The sequence below is a fragment of the Acanthochromis polyacanthus genome, chromosome 16 (assembly GCF_021347895.1).
Source record: "Acanthochromis polyacanthus isolate Apoly-LR-REF ecotype Palm Island chromosome 16, KAUST_Apoly_ChrSc, whole genome shotgun sequence".
Classification (NCBI taxonomy): domain Eukaryota; kingdom Metazoa; phylum Chordata; class Actinopteri; family Pomacentridae; genus Acanthochromis; species Acanthochromis polyacanthus.
Genome location: NC_067128.1, coordinates 14,187,846 through 14,208,936, shown reverse-complemented (window position 1 = coordinate 14,208,936; position 21,091 = coordinate 14,187,846). Strand labels below are relative to the sequence as shown.

The following is a 21,091-nucleotide window of genomic DNA, read 5'->3' as shown; positions in this document are numbered from 1 at the left end:
AGGTGATTGTCCTGAGTAGAACAAGGACATTTTGGTTATACGTGCAATTCAATTTGTAGTTATCGTGCAAGCTTCATGAGGTAATAAAAAAGAATGACCTTGTCAGATTTGAATCCGTCGAGGGTTCACATAAAGCGCTTATTGTACTGTTTATGAGTTCTCATGTACTTCTACATAGCTGTCTTTGTGCATAAGCATGTGATAAGATCAAGTGACCAAAAGAAAGACTGCTTGGCCTTCAGAGACGTGCAGAAAAAAACAACCTAAGTAGATATTGTGCCACCCCTGTGTGAGTAATGATCTCAGGAGTGGCCACCTGTATTGAAATATATTGTATAAAATTAGTAATTTCTCTCGTAACCATTGTGAGAAATATCCGGAGTAATGGAAGTCAAGTCAACAAACTTTATAATACTCTTCAAGTTGTTTTTAGACATTTTAATGCAAAAATATCACGATGCACAAGTAGCGGATTATGAGTTCTAAAAACTTTCAGTCCTGACTTTGGACAAAAACATCTTACCGCATCGTCCATTATTTTTTTGTACTTTCAATCACATCTCATGGACTCCTGCTTATTGAGTCTGCTGCGATGTCATGAAGATCTTATTACATCCCCATCTCCATGACAACTGGACCATCACATTACACAGAGGCTAGAAAAAGTGAATAAGTGAACCTGGAATGAGGATGTTTTTAAAATCAGTTTAGCTGATTATTAATTATGCTTAGTAAGTTGTGAGTAATTCAATCAAATAGTTGCTTTTCTTTTGAAAGGGTCTGCGAGAGTAAAAACAGCAACGTTTCACAAAAAACAAGAACCGATATAAGAAATATCTAAAGAAAAAAGAGCAGATGCTAAGGGTGATCACTTATTTAGTTATTTCTTACTTAAGCAACAATGTCGAGGATTATAATTGACTGGTTTTAGGTTTTTTTTTTTTAGTAAAAACTCCAGTTTCAGTGTCTCCAGTGTCAGAATTTAGTGTTTTCCTTATTGAGGGTGAATATAATCAGCTTTTGGACTGTGTGTGGTACATTTTCTCAAAGTAGGAATTTATAGGCTAAATAAAAGATTATATATTTACGTAAAAATGAACAAATGAACCAGCATTGAAAATAACTAGTTCCTTGTCCTACACGGATCATCTGAGGTGTTTTCTCAGAGGAACAGGACTCTGTATGACCAGGCTCAGATGTGATTTTCATAATCCTGTTGAGCCTCTGATGTTGTTCCCAGGAGGAGTATTTGATCCACTTAAATCTAAGCAGCAGCAGCCTTGAGAGAGTCACGGCCAACACACCACAGCTGAAACAAAGACTCATCTTGTTGTGATTCAGTGTTTTACACTCTCCTCGTGTTCATCCTTCTGTTTTCCAGATGCTTCTTCTCAGTCCTCACTGCAGTGTTTAATTTCCAGCCTACCTTACATCAGCGGTATTTCCCACTCTCTCGTTCTCCTGGCTTGACTCTAATTAAGTCAGTAGAGTTGATTTGTTGAGATCACAGCATTTCCTTTGGCTCCCTGGTCTCCTTTCAGAAAACTCGACAGCCTACAGATAATTGTGGTTTATTGATGTGTGTTTAATCAGAGTTTGCAGGTAGACGACCATCAGAGAATGTGTGAAGCTGCTACTGCTGCAGGTTTATGATTTAGAGGTGTCACATTTCTAAATGGGATCAGTTTCTTCCTGGAGTAAATCTTGCACCATTATGTATTTTCATACTTGTCCACAAGAAGGAGCTAAATGCTTACTGTCTCATATGCAATGCTGAAAAGATCTAGTACCTATATGGTAATCTACACTGTAAACTAAGAGCACAACCAGTCTGTGGGGAAAGGTTGGGGATATGTAGCGAGCTAGAAAATCATGAGCATACAGTGTGCATCAACCACTGGCAAGATGGTGGCAACTGATGTTACGAGAAGTTCAAGGGGTGTTTGTTCACATTTTAATTGGGCAGGAGGACAACGATATCATGTCTCCAAGTCAGAGTTAATAGTGCTGCTCTGGTAGTCAATGCCGTCAGCACACGATGGGAGCAAACATTTCTGCTATATTGTGCTTCCATGTTGCAAAGTAGAAGGAAGCAGTGATGCGCCATCCATCTTCTTATACAGTCTATGGTTGAGAGGTCATCAGTAACTCAAATGTCTCTTTGAGAATTTGGTCCTTTATTTGAACCTGGAACTAGACTAATACCTATTTCTTCCTTTCTTCTGTTTGTCCACAGTTTAAGTCTTTTTCCTTTGTTGAGCTACTTACCTTGCTGATACACACCGTCCAGTCACAACATAAAAAACACTAGCCTAATTTAAGTGCAGATCTTAAAACTGGTTGGTTTAACTCAGAAAAGATAACCTTGTAGAGAATAACAATTGCCATCTTGTTGCCCTCTCAGTGTCTCTGTTGAGTATTGATCTTATTCTGCTATTTGTTGATTTAAATTTGTAGCAGCACCAAGTTCCCACAGTTGAAGGCCACCAAATAAGTCTTGGGCACCATAGATCCCATCTCTGGTTCATTGGTTCTCCTTCCCTGGACCATTTTTGGTAGGTACTGACCTTAGCATTCTGGTAACAACCAACAAAACCTGCTATTTTGGAGATTTGGTCCATATCAAGGTGTCTCAAATTCATAAGTGGAATTTTTCCTGCTATCACAAAACATCAACTTCAAAAACTGACTGTTAGCTTGCAGTGTAATATACGTCACCCATTTACAAGTGATCTGGCAACAGCATAATCAATATTATTCACTTCATCTATCAGCAGTTTTGATGTGATGGTTGACTGGTGTATGTAGAAATATGAGCGATAAGTAGATGCAAAAAATGGTCCCCAACTAGAATCAGATCAGGAATGAAATTACTCTTTCTATAACTCTTCCTTCATATTTAGGTCTTGGGCTTGGGGGGAAGAAAGCGTAAGTATTACTATGGATTCAGTTAGTTAGCTGTAGGCTATGGGCAGTTCTTGTTCCATAAGGCCCCTTTCCACTACAGGAAGTCAATAAAGGCGTAAGGCAGCACAAACGTCTACTGGAACGAGGTTTGACTGCATCTCTAGTTACAGCTACTGGACGTCACTCTAGTTCTATAAGTACGTATGAAGTAAGACAATGGAAGCAACCAACAGGGCCAATTGAAGGGCCAACCAATTGCAGGCTTTGGTGTATCAAACTTTATGACAACTGCTGCTGCATCTTGACACCTCATAACATCAAAAACAAAAAAGACCAGAATATTTTGGACCTTTTCCTCTGTTGTGTGACCGCTTTTGAAACATGTCCATGATGATCACCAACAGGACAATGTTAAATTTTTGTTTAGTACTTCCTTCCTGGCAGTCTTAAAAGACAGGAAGGTATGACTGAATGGTATGTGTAGTCTGTCAGGCAAGAATCTTCGACTCGGCAATCAGTTCGTCGGACATAGTAACCATATTATCAGATAGAAATCTTGTGAAGTCCAAACCTGCCATTAATGGATTCATTGCATTTGTATTTTGAATCTGTGTAGAATGAGTGTTTCTGCGGAACTATTAGACCTAAATACAGTATGTTGTTTTTGGTTTTTTTTGTCATACGTGTGGAAATTCGTAAACCTATCTAGTTAGCTGGATGTATAAAGCTGTGATATACAAACTCAATGAAGTTTTCAGTTTTCATTAAATGCACTATTATTTCCACACAGGCTTGTAAGCTCTGAAAATTAGTTTTCACAGCTAATGTTGAGATGAGACACATGGGTTAATATCATGTATGTCACACAAAGCTCTCTCACACACACACACAGACAATGAAATGAAATCTACGAAGCAATGTGCACTTGGTTCGGAGATAAATAGTTTTTATTTAGGTGCCTGTCACAAATGATGGCAGTTCAAACAATTCACAGTGCCTCAGTAAATGGAGATTTCCACAAGCAGTGGTGAAATAAACACATGCTATAAAAATATGAATGATGAGATTAACAGTCTAAACCTACTACAAGGGAGCAGCAGGATGGAGTTATTCAGAATGCGTCTAAATCAGCAGAGCTTTTCATGCAAAGAAAGGTGCATCAACGTAAGACCCTAAATACCCCTCAAATGGTATAAATATTACCTGAAAACAAGTATAGTAGCAACGTGAAAGTCCGTTTAGAAAGCTAAGCTGTTGGAAAAGGTGCCATCACACAGTCCCAGTGGTGAATCTATACAGATGTGGCTTGTATGTCATATCTGGCAGCAGATTCTGTGATAAACTCAGTCATGAGAGGTTCGATCTGAGTCGTTGTCATGGCAGCATGTTAATCCCTCAGCTCTTGCCTCCTCCTGCAGAGGCAGAGCTGCACAATGTTGACTTCCTCAGCTCGATTTTCATTGCCTGGCCCTCGGCCCGTGACTCTAACCTTGTCACCGTGGATACACCCAGAACCGCCTTGGTGCTGCTTGGTTTCATACCTTTTGATACAGGGATCCGTGTGGCTGCGCTCCGAGCTGACTGCGCATCCGAACTGGGCTGAAACATCAACAAACAAACCAACATGAGAAACAAGGATTAAAGCTGGGATGAGAAACACAATATACAGCGTACAGCGCTGGCCTGTTGTTTTCACAATATGTCAAAGAAAAAATGGCAAGGAGAGAAAATGGCTACATCCCAGTAAGCATGGCTTTGGTTCCACAATCACTGTCCTTAGCTGTGATGGCTCAAAGAAACTCTACAAAATCCCAATGGGAACATTGTCTGAAGTACTTTTGCCCTTGCAAACATTTTGTATTCTCTTATATTCACTTTTGTGTTACCTTGAGGTAAGATTCTCATTTACTGTGAGCCACAGAGCTGTATTCCAGTTCAATTTCATGTATTATGCAGTAGTTAGCTGCTGGTTGTGCCTACAACTGAGAGTCAGTGCTCACTCAGCTGTGGCTTCACCACAACATTTCCATAACAAAGCAGAAGTGATGTGATGCGTTTATTTCTCACTACTCGTTGTAAAAGGCAGATACTCAAGTATCCTGCTGCTGGCTTGTGAGCTCATCTGCAGCTGCTCTGCCTGGCTGTGATGGGTGAACCTGTAGCTTCAGTACAGTCAGAATCGTAACAACCAAACAACAGTCGGGTTACAATCGCAATCATAGATCTGTCATCCCAGAATTCAGTGAAATTCTTTCAATCAGCCTCAACAGCAATCAGCCAGAGAGCTGGTGAACCAGTTCCTTAAATTTCCTCTCTAAATGCAATCCTGCAAACTTGTGCCTGACACTGACTGAAGGTGCACTTATTGTGTATGTAGTTGCTATTGGTGGTGTTCTACTACATATTTTATTAGATCGTTAATATAAGGTAATGCAAAAGATTTTATGAGAGAATTCATTATACTTCAGGAGAACACAAACATACTGCAAATGACACCAAAAGTATTTCTAGGGGTTTCCTCCAGGGACTAAGAACCTTGTGAGGCAGTTTTTCTCTACCAGCATTTCCATTGTAAGAATCAGTCTTTATTTCCAGCTAGATAGATTTAACCCTATTAAAATCTAAATTTTGTTGTAAATTCTAATGTATAGATTTCACCGGTTAATGACTTTATTTCCTATTTCGCCTCTTTAAATTTGGTTTTGTTTCATTTTATTGGAATTTTTGGAACTGAGGTGCAACTGTTACTTAAACTAAATAGCAAAGGCAGAGGTCTTTTCTGCCTTTCTGAAGACACGTGAATACGGTACATAGTGAAACTGAACAGAAAGCGAACATGGGTAAAATCCAGGCTAAAACACAATCCTGGAGTTTTAAATTTAAAATGGGGTCATCACCATTTCCAAAAGTGTCTGTTTTATAGGTCCTAAACTGTTGGAGTAGTGTCTAAGGGAGGTGTAAATGTAGCAGAAGTTCTGAGTTTTAGAAAACTAAAACGTTTTTTTAAGTGGATATAGTCTTCATTCATTTGTTTTAAGCACTTCCACTGGTATAATTGTAATCGTTCAAGGTATTGTTCATTAATCCATTAGATGTAAACAAAATTAAATTATAATTTGTGGATTGGAGCTGTTTCACATTGAAATGGTGTTTAAACAACAGTTTGTCCACAAAATCTTTGCTTTTCAACCAAATTCACCCACAATCAACCTAAATTTAGTAACCTTCAAATCGCCAAATCAGTGCTTACTGGGAGTGTTCACTGCAGTGTGTTGGGGTTAACCAGGGATCACCTTCATCCATATTAATTGACACCATTTTTTGACACAATGCATTTCAAGTGCTCAGAAGTCAAACATCCTCAGTGCTCAGTAACTTCCTACACTTAGTTCAAAGGAGTGAATTTGTCAGTTGGTAAATTTGTGTTTGTCTCTGCCAGACTCCTGGAAAAACCTCTGTGGGGTGGGGTCTAATGCATTGCAGATCATTCCGATGTTAGTTCATACCATGTGTTTATGAACCTGCTGTTGGATACCTGGAGCGAGTGCTATCTAGGAAGCACACACCACCTGATTTCATTTTGAAACATTTCAGAAGCAACTGCAATGTAAAAAATTAGATTAGACATTTTTGCAAAATGAAAAGAGGAAATGTCATTCACGCCTCCAGAAATGCATTCAGACAGAAAGACAGATGGAGGACATTAGAGTTATTGAAGCTCTCACCACTGACTGCGTCGGCCTGGAGGCTGCTGAGGTGATGGGAGTGATTGTGATGCTGCTTGTCATTTTGCTCTGAGTCGTCTTTGCCACTGAGGCTTGACGTGGGGAGCGAAGGACTGTTCCTGTCAGTGTTTCCTTGCTGTCTGAGCTCAATCCAACGGGTCTCAATGTGAGCAAAGGACTGCTGCAGGACTCTGAAGGCCTCTTAAACTGTGGACCCAAGTGGATATGGATCTTGTTGTCCTCTGTTGTGATGATGTTGCTGTTTCCATTGTATTTCCTGACAGGTGCAGGTCCTGGCTGCTTCTCCGGGGTCATCTTGATTACTGTGCGACCTGAGGTAATTTCGTGGGGCTCGGATGAAGCACATACTTCAGCCACAGGAGTGGTGCTGACTGTAATGATGGACACCGGCGACTGGAGGCTGCCATTGGTCTTGTCTGGACTCTTTGCTCTGGAGATGGTGGTTATCGTGACGGGAGATTTGGCTCTATCCAGACCTCCCATCCCATCACAGGTCTTGGCCTTTGAGGTCACTGTTGTGGGTTTAGGGACAATTGTGATGCGGGGTTTCTGAAGACCAAGAGTTGGTATTATGGTGGTGCTGGAGAAGAAATCCTCAGCTCGAGGGCTGGTGATCTCCAAGGTGGCAGTGCTGTTCTCGTGATCGGGAGTCACTCGAATGTGTAGTGGCTGACCTGGCTTCGGGGACATGGTCATTTCAGGTTGATGGAGCAAAGATGCCCCGTTGGTCTTCTCAGGAGTGGTCTGAGTGAGAGTGATGGCCTCCTTCTTTTTCATCCAGGGTATCCAAGACTTCTTCGCCCCGGGCTCTGCTGAAGCTGGAGGGTATCGTTCAAGAACCGTCGGCTTTTTTAAGGCCACGTTGTCTGAGGTTGCTCATTAAGTGATTCTCCTCCAGAACTGATTCCGGATAAATCCTGCTGCTGTCTCGTCCTCAGCAGGCTCACTGGTCATTCACATCTGTCTGGACAGCTGTGGAGGTAACTGGGACATCCACCATCCTCCTGCCGTTCATACTGGGCCTCAAGGCGCGACTGTAGGCGCTTGGTGGCCTCCAGTTCTTTGGTAAGGTTCTCCACTTCTTGACTCATACTCTTTTTCTTCTCCTCCTCCTCCATGAACCTCTGTTGGAGGACAAGAAATCAACCTGCAGCTGGGAGAGCTGGTCCTCCTTGTTCATCAGTTCGTGGATTTTCTCCTTCAGGGCCTGGACGTCTGCTCTCAGTTCTCTGGTTTTAGCTTCCTCCAATTTGCAGCGAATTCTCAGCTCGGCCTCTGGACTCATGACTTCTCCTTTCTCTATGGCTTTGTTTCTGGCAATCTGACTTTTCATATCTTCCAGCAGCTTAGAAAGGGCGTTTGCTTTATCCTGCTCTGTTCTGAATTTCTTCTCCAGTAGATCATACTCATCCTCAGTTTTCATTAAATCTCCCTCCACCACCTCAAGTTGCTTCAGCCTGCTCTTAAGTCTTTCGATTTCTAGCGTGAGCTCTTTTACTTTGTTGTCTTCATCTGGATTTCTGCTATTGTCCTTGTTGGCCCACTTTCTCTGCATTTCCCTGTCTGTCTCCTCTAGTCCATCCATTCTTATTTTCATTGAACTCAGCTTGTTATTTAACTCTCTACATTTTTCCTCTTCACTTGCAAGCTTATTTTTTAACTCATCTTTCTCCATAGTGAGAGTTGTCACTTGGATCTCCATTTCTGATTTGAATTTGAGAAGTTTTTTTGCTCTCCTCAATCAGTTTCTCTGTCACCTCTGTAACCTTGCCTTGCTCTGCTTTGAACATCTTACTTAAATCATCACTCTTCTGTTCTTCTTGCTTAAGTCTCTCTGCCATGTTTTCCTTTCATCCACCAGTATAACTGTGAAGGACTTCAGCTTCATGAGATCATCTTTGAGGACCATTTCTGCTTTTTCAAACTTCGACTCTGAGGACTCTAGTTCTTTCAGTCGACTTTTCACCATATCCAGCTCACCAGCTAAATCCTTCACACACGTTTCTCCTTTTCCAGGTTTGTGTGAAGCTGTGAACACTCTGTTTTGCTCTTGTTGAACGCCACCTCCAGTTTCTCCAGTTCAACCATTCTCTTCTGGAGTTTGTCCACCTCCAGCCTCAGCTCCTTGCTGTGGTTCTCCTCATCCTGTAGCCTCTTCCTCAGCCTCCTTGCACTGATTCTCTGTTTTGGTGATCTCCTCATCCTTGCCTTCCATCTCCAGCACTCTCTTCCGTAGGTTCTCCAGCTCTGCCATCAGAGAAGAATTCCCACACTCCCCTTTGCTGATCTTCTCTCTTAGCTCCTGCAAGTCCTCATCGGATTTCTGCAGCACTTTGTTGCTCTCTTCCAGCTCTTCAATCTTCTGTCCCAATCCAGCCAGTTTCAGCCTCAGCTGCCGGCTTTGGGATTCTTGGTTTGCCAGCTTGGCCGTCATCTCCTCGTGTTCCTGTGTAAACTTGGCTGCTTTGTGCTCCAGCTCAGCCTCCAGCTTGAGGACCTTCTGGCTGTCCTCCTTGGCAGTGTCACTTACAGCTGCCAATCGCTGATCTTTTTCCTGCAGCTTCTGAGTGAGGTCCTGGACCTTCTGGCTTTGTTGGTCGATCTGCTCGATGTGCAGCTGCCGCTCGTCTACCAGCATCAGAGCAAAGGACTTGAGCTTAACCAGCTCTGCTCTGACTTTTTCCAGTCTCCTGTTGTGGTCCTTGTCTTTACGAGCCTGGTAGACCTTCTCCTGTTCCAACAGCCTTTTGAGTCTAAAAAACAGAGCCAATCCAAGATGTGAGTCAAAGTTATATCAAACATTTTTAACAGATACTGTCAGGTCTATACATATTTGGACATTGAGACAATTTTCAGTATTTTGGCTCTGTACACCACCACAATGGATTTGAAATTAAACAATCAAGGTGTGCTTTAAGAGCAGACTTTGAGCTTTAATTTGAGGGCATTTACATTCAATTCAGGTGAACGATGTATGAATTACAACACACTTTATATGTGCCCTCCACCTTTACACAAGACCAAACGTAACTGGACAATTGGCTGCTCAGCTGTCCCATGACCAGGTGTGTGTTATTCCCTCATTACTTCATGAACAAAGAGCAGATCAAAGATCTAGAGTTCAAATGTGGTATTTGCATTTGGAATCTGATGAGGTCAGGTCTCAATATGAAGTCCAAAGAGCTGTCACTATCAGTGAAGCAAGCCATCAATAGGTAGAAAAATCAAAACAAACACATCAGGGAGATAGCAAAAGCATTAGATGAGGCTAAGTCACTGTTTGGTACATTCTTAAAAAGGAAGAACACACTGGTGAGCTCAGCAAAGCCAAAAGACCCAGAAGAACACGGAAAACAAGTGTGGTGGATGATGAAGAATCCTTTCCCTGGTCAAAAAAAAAAAAATTCACAACAGCTAGCCAGATCAAGAACACTCTCCAGGAAGTAAAAGCCAACAATTAAGAAAAGATTTCACGAGAGTGAATACAGAGGGTTCACTACAAGGTGTAAACTGTTGATGAGTATCAAACACAGGAAGGCCAGATTAAAGTTTGCCAAAAAAAAAAAAAAAACTATCTAAAAGAGCCTGTGCAGTTCTGGAACAACATCTCATGGACGGATGAGACAAAGATCAATTTGTACCAGAATGATGGGAATAGAAGAGTCTAGAGAAGGGAAGGAACTGCTCATGATCAAAAGGATACCAGCTAATCAGTGAAGCACGGTGGTGGTAGTATAATGGTATATGCCTGTATGACTGCCAATGGAACTGGTTCATTTATATTTATTGATGATGTGACTGCTGACAAAAGCAGCAGGATGAATTTTGAAATGTTTCAGGCATTATAATCTGCTCAAATGCTTCAGAACTCATTGGAGGGTGCTTCATGGTGCAGAAGGACAATGACCTGAAGAATACTGTAAAAGCAACCAAAGAGTTTTTTAAGGCAAAGAAGTTGGATGTTCTGCAACAGCCAAGTCAATCATCTGACGTGAATCCAGCTGAACATGAATTTCACTTACTGAAGACAAAACTGAAAGGAAAATGTCCGAAGAACAATCCGAAACTGAATACAGGAGCAGTAGAGGCCCGGAGAGCATCACCAGGGATGAAACCCAACATCTGGTAATGTCCATGGGTTCCAGACTTCAGACTGTCATTGACTATAAACTATTTGCAACCAAATATTAAAAGCAACAATTTAATTTTTGATTATGTTAGTTTGTACAAATACTTTTAGTCACTTAAAAAGGTGGAGGGCACATCAGATGTGTTGTAATTCCTACACCGCTTACCTGATCTTTAATGTAAATACCCTCAAATTAAAGCTGAAAGTCTGCACTAAAAGCACATCTCGAATCCATTGTGGTGGTGTACAAAGCTGAAATGCTGAAAATAGTGCCAGTGTCCAAACATTTATGGAAGTGTCTGTTGATGCCTCAACACAGATGCCCCCTATCCTGAATCAATTTCACAACAAAATACTAAAAATTTTTGATTATAAGCATAAATAATTGGATTTGAATAAGGAACGCAAATTACCCTCAGGCATCTGTGTATTCTTATTTTGTCTTTCCCATGACACTTTTTGACCAAATTAAAATAACCATCATGTCAGCTACTCTACAGTTTCCTCTATTGTTGTATCAGATGGGTGATAGATGGTAGTCTGTCTTCAAAGAAGCAGCATGGGAGCATTAACCCAGATCCTGGACAGAGAGGGAGGCAAGCAGAACAAAAGCAAACAGCAAGAAAAAGGAGGCAACAAAGGAAATAAAAAGAAGCAGATTAGGACCTGAAATATTGTCCAAAGTGCAGTACAGGGAAGAATTACAGCTGCAAGTCAGGAACTAGAAGCTTGTGGTCATTCTACCAGACAGACTTGAATTGATGTGGGTTTCAATAGTTTTCCATAACAATCAAAAATAGTTTCAGAGCTTCCAGGTTGTCAAGAATGAAAGTATGGCACAAATTCTGTTATCCTGGTTTTTGATCCACAAATGCGAAAGCAACTTCCCAAACCTGTACAGCATGTTCAGACAAATAAAAGCAAAACAAGAAAAATTTGGCTTAAATTTTAGAGGTAGACCATTCTCTGTTTATTCATTCTAAACAACCAAAATAGTCCACATACTTAGGTCAAAATTGGTTGATGAATCCAAAAATGACACATTATTATTTTTTCTTTTATTACTATCTTCTTTTTCAGTCCCTGTTTGGTTATATTTGGACAACTAAACTATTTTTGTTAGGTTTATAATCACCAGAAGGTTTTGGTTGGGTTTATGGTTCAGGTTAAAATGAAGCAGCAATCTCCAGGGCTGAAAAATATAGCCAACATGGCACTGCCATGAACTGCAATCCTTTGAATGTCTACTTGGAGCTGGCCACAAACTGAGTCACTCTCCATAGACACCCATGTTAAAATGTCCAACTTTACAGCAGAAATAAACACGTTTGCAGCCTGGTACAAGAAATGCTTTTGATCTCTACAGCTAATTAACCTGTTCATGACAACTGTATGATGTGTGAATTTTTATGTACTGCAAGTCCATCCATCCATCCATTCTCTATACACCGCTTTATCCTCACTAGGGTTGCGGGGGGTGCTGGAGCCTATTCCAGCTGACTCAGGCGAAGGCAGGGGACACCCTGGACAGGTCGCCAGTCTGTCGCAGGGCTACATATACAGACGAACAATCACACTCACATTCACACCTACAGGCAATTTAGAATAGTCAATTAACCTCAGCATATTTTTGGACTGTGGGAGGAAGCCGGAGTACGCGGAGAAAACCCACGCATGCACAGGGAGAACATGCAAACTCCATGCAGAAAGATCCCAGGTCCAGGCCGGGATTTGAACCGGGGATCTTCTTACTGCTAGGCGAAAGTGCTAACCACCAGTTCACTGTGCAGCCTGTATTGTAAGTCACCCACCTTAAATTGTATTAAAGCTTAAAGTTATGCTTAATTACAGCTGTGGCTTCTTTGAGTGACAGATGAGTGCTGTGACAGCACGGTTCACTGCGCAGAGATGTTTGCATGGCTCGTCTTAGCTCCACTCTTTCTCATCGTCTTTGCTCATTTCAGGACTAGCTGGAAATTATTAAGAGTCAGGAACTGCCATGATGGGTTCCTCCAACTTTAAGAGTCAGTGGTCCTGACCCATCTGAACCACTACCTATCTGAAAAGTAGAAATTTAACATATGCTTATTCAAAGGACTGCAAGACCTTGGTAAATACCACTCTTTTTAACCCACCTAAAAAACTAGCATCAGCTTGTATTGTTTCTCTGGTGAAGTCAGGCTTTGGTGTACAGATGTTAGCTGTAAGAACCATAACTAGCAGCTGAGTTTATGCTTTGTGACAGACTTTTGTTCTCTGTCTCATCTCTGAAGGTTAAACATTTAGATTCATGGTGTGCAAATCATCCACTCATGCTGAAACATTTGCAACTCATGGGGACATGTGTTTGCCTGAGTTTGCATCATCCCTGGAAATTTACATCTACTTCTGTCTGCTCATGTTTTTCCCTTGAATTTATTTGCAGTCATGCCACCAGTTCAACACTGTGTGAATTCACCTTTAGAACAATGATTTTTTTTTTAAATAAAAAAATAATAAACCTGACTCTGAAACTCTGACAAGCGGATTTGCTAAGAATCTCTATAGACATTTTCATACTTTGATTGATTTAAGCTTGCACCAAACTACTGGATAAGGTAACATTCAGAGACACAAAGTTCACTGAACTCAACTTGTTCTGTGTCGATGTTTAACCAATCTCTGCGGGAGTCTATGTGGGTCTCAGAGAGTCTGCAGCCGCTTCATGCACAATTACATCAGACACTCGAATACAGAAAAAGGTCCCAGAACTGTTCTACAAGTGTTCTACAAGTGTGGATCAAAAAAATCTCCCTCAAATTCTACACAAACCCTTTTACTGCTTGCTCCTCCTGTGGCCAAAAAAATTACTTCTCCCAAACTCTGCTCAACTTACCAACCAGCTGGGATGCAGGGCAGGTTGATCCATATCTGAGGGAGTTTTTAAAGCTGTGCAGGAGCCAAACTGCTGCTGCTGAGAGCCTCTGGGGGTCAGAGAGGGAAGGAAGGAGGGGCCCCGACTCCGCGGGGAATTAGCCATCACATTCCAAACATGTCATCGGTGGACAATGAGAAAGGTGGATGTTGTGCCGAACAGCGCCGCTCGGCTGGCTGCTGATGTCACCCACCGATCCATATATGGGCCACAGAGGCCCTGCCCTTGTTTGGACACTGAGGAGGAGGAGTTCAAGTCTTCCTTCTGGCTGTTTTGTTCTCCCTCAGGGGAGGAGGTGCGACTGGACAGCAGGTGACAAAACACAGAAATCCACTTTCCAGTTCAAACGTCTCTTCTTTCTGTTTCTTACCCTAAAATGTTGCTCCGGTTTGATGCAAAAGTCTGCTGCCTTCCTTGCAGAGTTTCCATAGAAACGAGGCAACAATGCAAGGCGAGAGATTTTGTTTTGGAGAGGACAATGCCAAACTTGCAGTGCCTTTCATTTTTTTAATCCCCCTGTATCGTGCAAAGCCAAAGGACATGGATATAAATTCTCCATAGTGGCTAAATTGTATGTGTGTGAGATCATAGCTTCAGACAGCAGAGGAGGCCTGTGGTTTGCATTGCAGCGGCTCCTCCTTGAGCCAAACATGAGCAATGCAAAGAGCTTACAGATGCAGAGGCTGTCTATCACTGCTCTTCATTATTCCAAATCCACATTGTACATAAATATCACCAAGACAAGAGAGAACATTATTTGTCTGTGTTTTGTGGTTTCGTTTGCATTTTTACTGGCCGCTTGTAACTTTGGAGATGTGGGAGGAAACCTCTTGTTCTGCCGCACGCATTCCAACTCTCGCTGGACAAATGTGAGAAGGTTTCTGTAAAGCCAATGACAGCAACCTCTTGTCATTTGCTGTTATTTTAAAGCGTGTATTCTCAGGAGAAAATGTCATCTCCCGTGACTGTCACTGCATCAGATAATATCATCACTTTTACACTGTTTTGCTGGAGTTGTTTTCTGAAGAATATTCAACAGTCAAAACAGAGCAAAAGAAGAGCAACAGCACAAAAACATATCTGCGTTATCTCCTCATTCACTTCGTTCCGGTGTCTGCTTTCTTACCAACAAATCCTCCCACTGCTGGCCAAAGAAAAACTGTATGAAATGAGGAACAAATAGCTGCTTTGTGAAAAACCAGCCGCCACTGGTCCAGACTAAAATATCTCAACAACTAATGAATGGATTGCTGTGACATTTGGTGTCCACATTCATGTTCCCCTCAGGATAAACCGTGGTTACTGGCACCATCATCAGGTCAACATTTTATTTGTCCAGTGTTTTTATTTACAACCAAACGCCTGAAAAACTAAAGATATTCCCACCAGCCTCAGCATAGAAAATGATGTTTATTTTTCACTGAAGCAGATAAATCCCACTGAGCTTTTCAAGGAGGACCTTTCCAGATAGAAGAACACAACATCAAGAACACGAATGAAATATATTTTGTAAGATGGAGATGAAGTCTCAGTAACTGACAAACAGATAGATGGTTTGCAAAGCAGGGATTCACCAGAGTTCAAATCAATTATGGTTTAACTTTATTTCTCCTCTAAACTATGCTTAGTGCTTGAAGCAGAAAAATATTCTTTCTCATTCTTGGGTGTTAGGCTCCAGCACCCCCCGCGACCCTAGTGAGGATAAAGCGGTGTATAGAGAATGGATGGATGAATCCTTGGGTGTACACTTTGAACAAACAGCAGGTATGTTCAGTATATATGTATGTGAACTATTCTAAACTTCTACAATAAAAGCACACGGGTTAATAAACAAAAGTTAAATAAGGCACAATAATCTAACACCTGTGAACGAAAAGAAGTTAAAATGAGTTTGCAAAAAGATGACGTCAGTTTGTCTCAAAAGGTTTTCTAAACATTAGATATGCTAACGAGACAAAGACAGCATGCAAACATACCAGCTATGACGGGTAATCTTGTAAGAACGCACTGTAGTGTTTCAGTCCTGTCAACTTCATGGTGAAATTAATGTTAAAAGTCACTAAAAGGCTGTTTTTCATTTCAGGAACTTACAGGCCACTTAAGGGCAGCTGGAACTTTTGAGGACGTTCTGACGACAAGAACGTCCCCTGTAGAACCTGTTTCAGGGATGTTTTCAGAGTGGAGAAAAGTATCTACTTCTGAGTAGCCCTGAAAACTGGTTAAACGTGGAGACATCAACAAATGCCATTTTTTCTGCTCTCTCAGTGTTTTCAATAATTTCTCTAAAATTGAAAAAAAAATTCAACATAGGCCTACATAGCCAACTGGAGTTACATTCAGGAACTATTACTTGCAATGTTTTGCCCTCTCTGAGTTAACGTGTTGGTCAAAGCTGTCAAATTCCACATCAGTTGCCATGAAAGTTCACTTTAACTTGTGACTGCTTTGAATTCCTGCAGCGGAAAGCTACGGTCAAGCCTGAAATTATTCAGTCCTATTTTTAAGCAAATTTTTAAGCAAATTTTGACTTAAAAATACTTTTAAATGTAAATAAAAGCTGACAGCTTATTTTTTCCACAATGGTGTCTCTTGTACATCATCTTATTATCTTTTGGGAAACACCTGTGTCATTTACAATCCAAAAAAAAACCTTGCTGGTTAAATTAAAGTACCTTTAAGTCCAAATTTGAATAATTTCGGGCTTGACTGTAACTGAAGACAGCAGCATTCATCCTGGAGGATTGTAAGTAACTTCATGACAGCCCATCTAGCAGTCTGGAACCAAATAGTTGACTGTTGTACCTACAGGTTGCTAGTATGGCTAACAGGTCAGCCTGCAAGATCCCAAATTGTCAAAGGTGACGAAGATTTTGGAGCTCCTACAGAAGCATCTTGATAAATGAACCTCTGGTTAATCTGACCTTAATGATATACAAGTACTTAGGATTATGGTTTTCGAATTGTTTCAGTCTCTTCTGTGTTCACATCAACATTAACAAGTTTATTTAAATACCAAAGTCTTCCAAAGTGCAATTGTAATATGTGTATAAGCATTTTATATTTAATAATTCTCCTCTTCTCTGACATTTCACACAGATTGCTCCTTCTTGCCCTCAGAGCATCTATCATTACAGCCTCGCTGGCAGATGATGGGTCTCTGCAGAAAGCCTCTCTGTGTTCAGGTCTATTCATAGCCTCACTGCTGACAGAAGCCTGTCAGAGACACTGAAGAGAGCCCCAAACACTCATAAAACTGAGCCAAGCTGAGCCCACAGCGAACACATCAGACCAAAAGATGCTGATCTGGAGCTAATTAAAGTTATAATTACAATCCTTATTAACATTCTGAACAGATGAGAGCACTTTCACACAGAAGAGGCACATTTGTTGCTGGCTGTACAGGGGGTAAAAACAGGATTTTTTAGGCTGCATTTTTACACAGATTGGAACTGTCCACCACTGTAAAATTACAGAGAATCAAACCTACATTTTTCTGAAGACAGGCCTGGTTTACTGGTCAAAATCCCAACGTCTTAGAACACATAAACCCCCACCACAGTGGGATCAGTGGCCTCAGGGTGGCCATAAGAAAAATGTCATCCATTTGACGTGCTGATTCTGATGTGTGTGCCAGTACAATCCAGTTGATGATTAAATTACACATATGGACTACTGGTTTGCAAAAGCAAGCGTGGCACTGCTCAGATTATGTTTCACATTAACAGAATGAGGAAATATTTATAAATATATGAGCAGATCTGCAAATTCTTCATTCTGATTATAAAAGCTAAAAGCCAGCTGTCTGTGAACGCGGCATCAAAAGCATAAATTTAGTGATTCATTTCTGAAAGCAACTCAGAATATATTTTTTTGTGTGTTATAGCGGCGATAGTATGTCAAAGTGTTCTCAGCTCTTTGTCTTCACTTTGGTTTCTGACTGAAGTATACCTGATGACCTTAACATGTTCTAGTGGGCATGCATGTGCAACCTTAAATACATATAATTTATGTAATTTAAATAAATATTAGATTGTAATTATTTGCCATCTGATTTTCTATTTAAATAATTTGTGGAAATGTAACAAAGTGCGTTTGACAGGAATAATTTTGCACTTCTGACTGATTAATGGTACTTTCTGCAGCATGCCTCTGTTAAACCCATATTTTGTGTAGTCATGGTTGCCTGTGAGCGTTGTTATGCAAACAGAGCCTGTAATCGAGCAGCAGGATCTCTGCTGGGAATGACATCACCTCAGTGTTCAGGGTCGACTCATTCATGATCTGACCTGCAGTGAATCTGCACGCTGACTGCAGCCTGCAGGAATGTGTTGTCAAACAACAGGAGAAACTCGTCTCATCAATGAAAGTCTGACAAATAAACTGCAAAGTACAGCCTTCAAAATGGCCATGAAGTTGAATCAACATGTCTCTCAGACAGTTAAAGGGATGGCTTTTATTCAGGTTTGCCTTCTAACCTGCAAGGTGGTGAGCAGGTACACGAACACCATGCAGGCTCTTCAGACCATCACTGAATAAGTACGGCAAACAGAGGAGACCTGAAGGACGTGGCTGTGAGCCATGCAGACAGATAAGTGATCCAGTGGACATGAATGCAGTGCAGTGAAGCATTATTCCACATTAAGGCTGTTATCTGAGACTTTATGGAGCATGGGGCGCAGATGTGATGCTTTATTGTGCAGATTTTCTTTTGTCATTTCCCACATTTGGTTTGTTTGTTTTAACTCGTGAGAATCGCAGAGGGCTTGAGAGGGATTTTTTGGATGGCAGATCCGGTCATTAAAGGCATCAAACAACCCCCTTTTCATGATTACACACATGTCTGATGTTGGAGTAGGGATTTTTTTACTTTTCAAACCAGCATCCTGACAAGTGACAAATATTTCTCTAACTTTTGCTGTGCATAGCCAAGTACAACATTGTGAATGCTCATCTGAAAGTGTGCGCTCCTGGAGCAGCAGTCTGAGATGCAATGGTCTTGTTTTGAGATTAAAGTCTGAGCTCAGAAACTAGATGCGTACTGACCACCGATTTAGAGTCAAGACCAAAGATATCACCATGATTCTCTCACGATTGTTATCTTTTGTCTGGGATGGCCAAAAATTGCACAGTGTCTAGTGGCCATAACCCCTTGACGCCTATTGTCGCAAATTCACAGCAAACCACTTTCATTCAGATTGCAATCGACATTGCATATCCATTTGCCCAATGCCGGTTTGTGCATATTCAATATGCACCTCAGAACCTTTTGCAGGCACTGGTTTCTTGTAGGACTGGTCAGAGTTAACCTTGCCAGTAAGTTGATTTCTCGCGATATTTGTGAGTTCACAAATCTCTCAAGAAACCATCTTGCTCCGCTCCCGCCTTCACTTTTCGTACCGCACCAAGTTGGTTCGGGCCAATCACGCAGCAGTATTCGTGTGTGGGGCGGGATAATGTGCGGGATTTTCGGAGTGTGACGACAACACCAAGCGCCAGTAGATCAAAACAAACATGGCAACAGAGGACAACGATCGCAGTGTTTCCCCTGGGTTGAAATGGCTGTGAGGCGGTGGGGTGTAGGCAAGGGCCGGGGTGGGGGGGTGCCTGCGTGGTTTGTCCCGGGCAGACGAGCGGCAGCAGGTGTTAGCCGACCAGCTAGCGGGGGAGACCGGGGGAGAGCAGCCGGCGGACCCGCACAGTTAAAAATGACAGCTCCGGTGGCTTGGTGCTTTCCGTTTGGTTTTTTTGGGCGCGGACCAGTGAGGTGGCAATTTCGGCAAAATTGTAGTGAGGCGGTGGCCTATACCAGCGAGGCTGCCCGCCGTCGAAGGGGAAACACTGCGATCGTGTAGATGCTGCTATTAAGTCAGTTTTACTTTGACTACACCATAGCACCTGCGCGCAACCCGATGACGACATATTAAAGTTTGCCGCGATTGGCTAAAAACAAACCTGTCAGAGGCGGGACATACTGTTGCATTGTCCAATCCGTGCCTCTTTCCTCCGAACGGATTCACATGGAGCGGTCCCAGATTGACATTGTGGAGTACTATCAAGTACTACACAGTTATTAATCTGGCTATTGCCAGGTTAGGTCAGAGTGGGACCTAATCCTTATTCATCTGCTATTATTATTATTGCTATTATATATCTGTTCTATGTGTAATAGACAAATTAATAATTGTAAATAAATTCAGGCCTCGAGGGGTTAACCCTAACCATGGCATCGTGGCATCATAAGAGGGTGAACTATTATTCCGACAGTCATTTTACAGTTCCTATATCACCATCAGTAGGCTTACGTTATATGACGGATAAAATTCTCCTGGAACTCTCAAAGACTTCAAGCCAGTGTTGGCTGTGCATCATGTTGTGTGTCTCTGATTGCTTGATAAGGCAGAAATCATCACCTCTCCTATCAGACCCATCACCCAGAACCCTGCTGCGGGTTTTATCTGACGCCTGTTGCTGGGAGAACAAACATGCATGTTTTTCAGGAGCAATGAACATTTAATCATGCAGCTTTTCAAACACAAGGGCTTGTTTCCAACACATTCCAAGAATTTGTGGCTCTTGCTCATCACATACAGCAAAAGATACTACCAATGTGGATTTGTCAGGATAGCGTGGATCTTGTAATCTCCATGGATCTGTTATAGCAGCATAGACCAGGCTGATGAGACTGAGGTGCTAAAACTGCCCTGCTGTGGATGCATCACGCTCTACAGAAGTAGCTCAGTTTTGCATTACTTTATTCTGTGCCACGGTCAGAAAATTCAACTTCTGAACTACAAACTGTGAATACTTAAAGACGTGGTATCTTGTAAAGTTGACATTAGCAAACAGCTGCAGGTGTATTTACACATTCAGCAGATTTGGAGCAACTTAAGTATAAAATTCACTCTCATTTTACTTCCAGTTTGTGCATCACCATCTCCTGAAAAAAGAAACATCGAGTTCTTTAGTTGCTGAATGATTCACTGTATCTATCAACTATCATTTCTAGCTGTGTCTGTCTTGGTTTCTGTCCTGCTGGACTGTATACACAGGTGTGTGATTTTCTAAATGATATCTAATCAGTTCAGTTTGCCACAGGTGAACTCCAACCAGTTTCTGGCCACATCTTAAACCAAAAGAGATGCACTTGAGCACAATTTTGGTTCCTGATTTTGTAAAAATGTATAAAAATATGTTTTCAATTTGTCATTTTAGATTAATTTAAGTAGATTAACATGACTAATTGTATATTTTTTCAACTTAAAATTAAACCCTTAATACACAGAAGTGTGCAAAAAGTGAAGAGGTTTGAATATTTTTATAACTCTGCTGTATCTTATACAATATTAAAAGCCCTCACTGTTGCTGTGGCTGACATGTTCCATTGTTATTCTGAAC

General features: G+C 41.5%; 1 protein-coding gene across 1 annotated transcript in view; it reads right to left on the bottom strand.

Annotated features, from left to right (window-relative positions):
- LOC110962929 (filamin-A-interacting protein 1) overlaps window positions 1-21,091 on the bottom strand; it is a 69,726-nt gene that overhangs the window by 1,062 nt on the left and 47,573 nt on the right. The window contains 11 exon segments of the mRNA XM_022211032.2: window positions 4,449-4,506; window positions 6,633-7,500; window positions 7,502-7,550; window positions 7,553-7,607; window positions 7,609-7,692; window positions 7,694-7,791; window positions 7,794-8,382; window positions 8,384-8,499; window positions 8,502-8,648; window positions 8,651-8,816; window positions 8,818-9,406. Coding sequence (XP_022066724.2) covers window positions 4,449-4,506; window positions 6,633-7,500; window positions 7,502-7,550; window positions 7,553-7,607; window positions 7,609-7,692; window positions 7,694-7,791; window positions 7,794-8,382; window positions 8,384-8,499; window positions 8,502-8,648; window positions 8,651-8,816; window positions 8,818-9,406 — 2,819 coding nt within the window.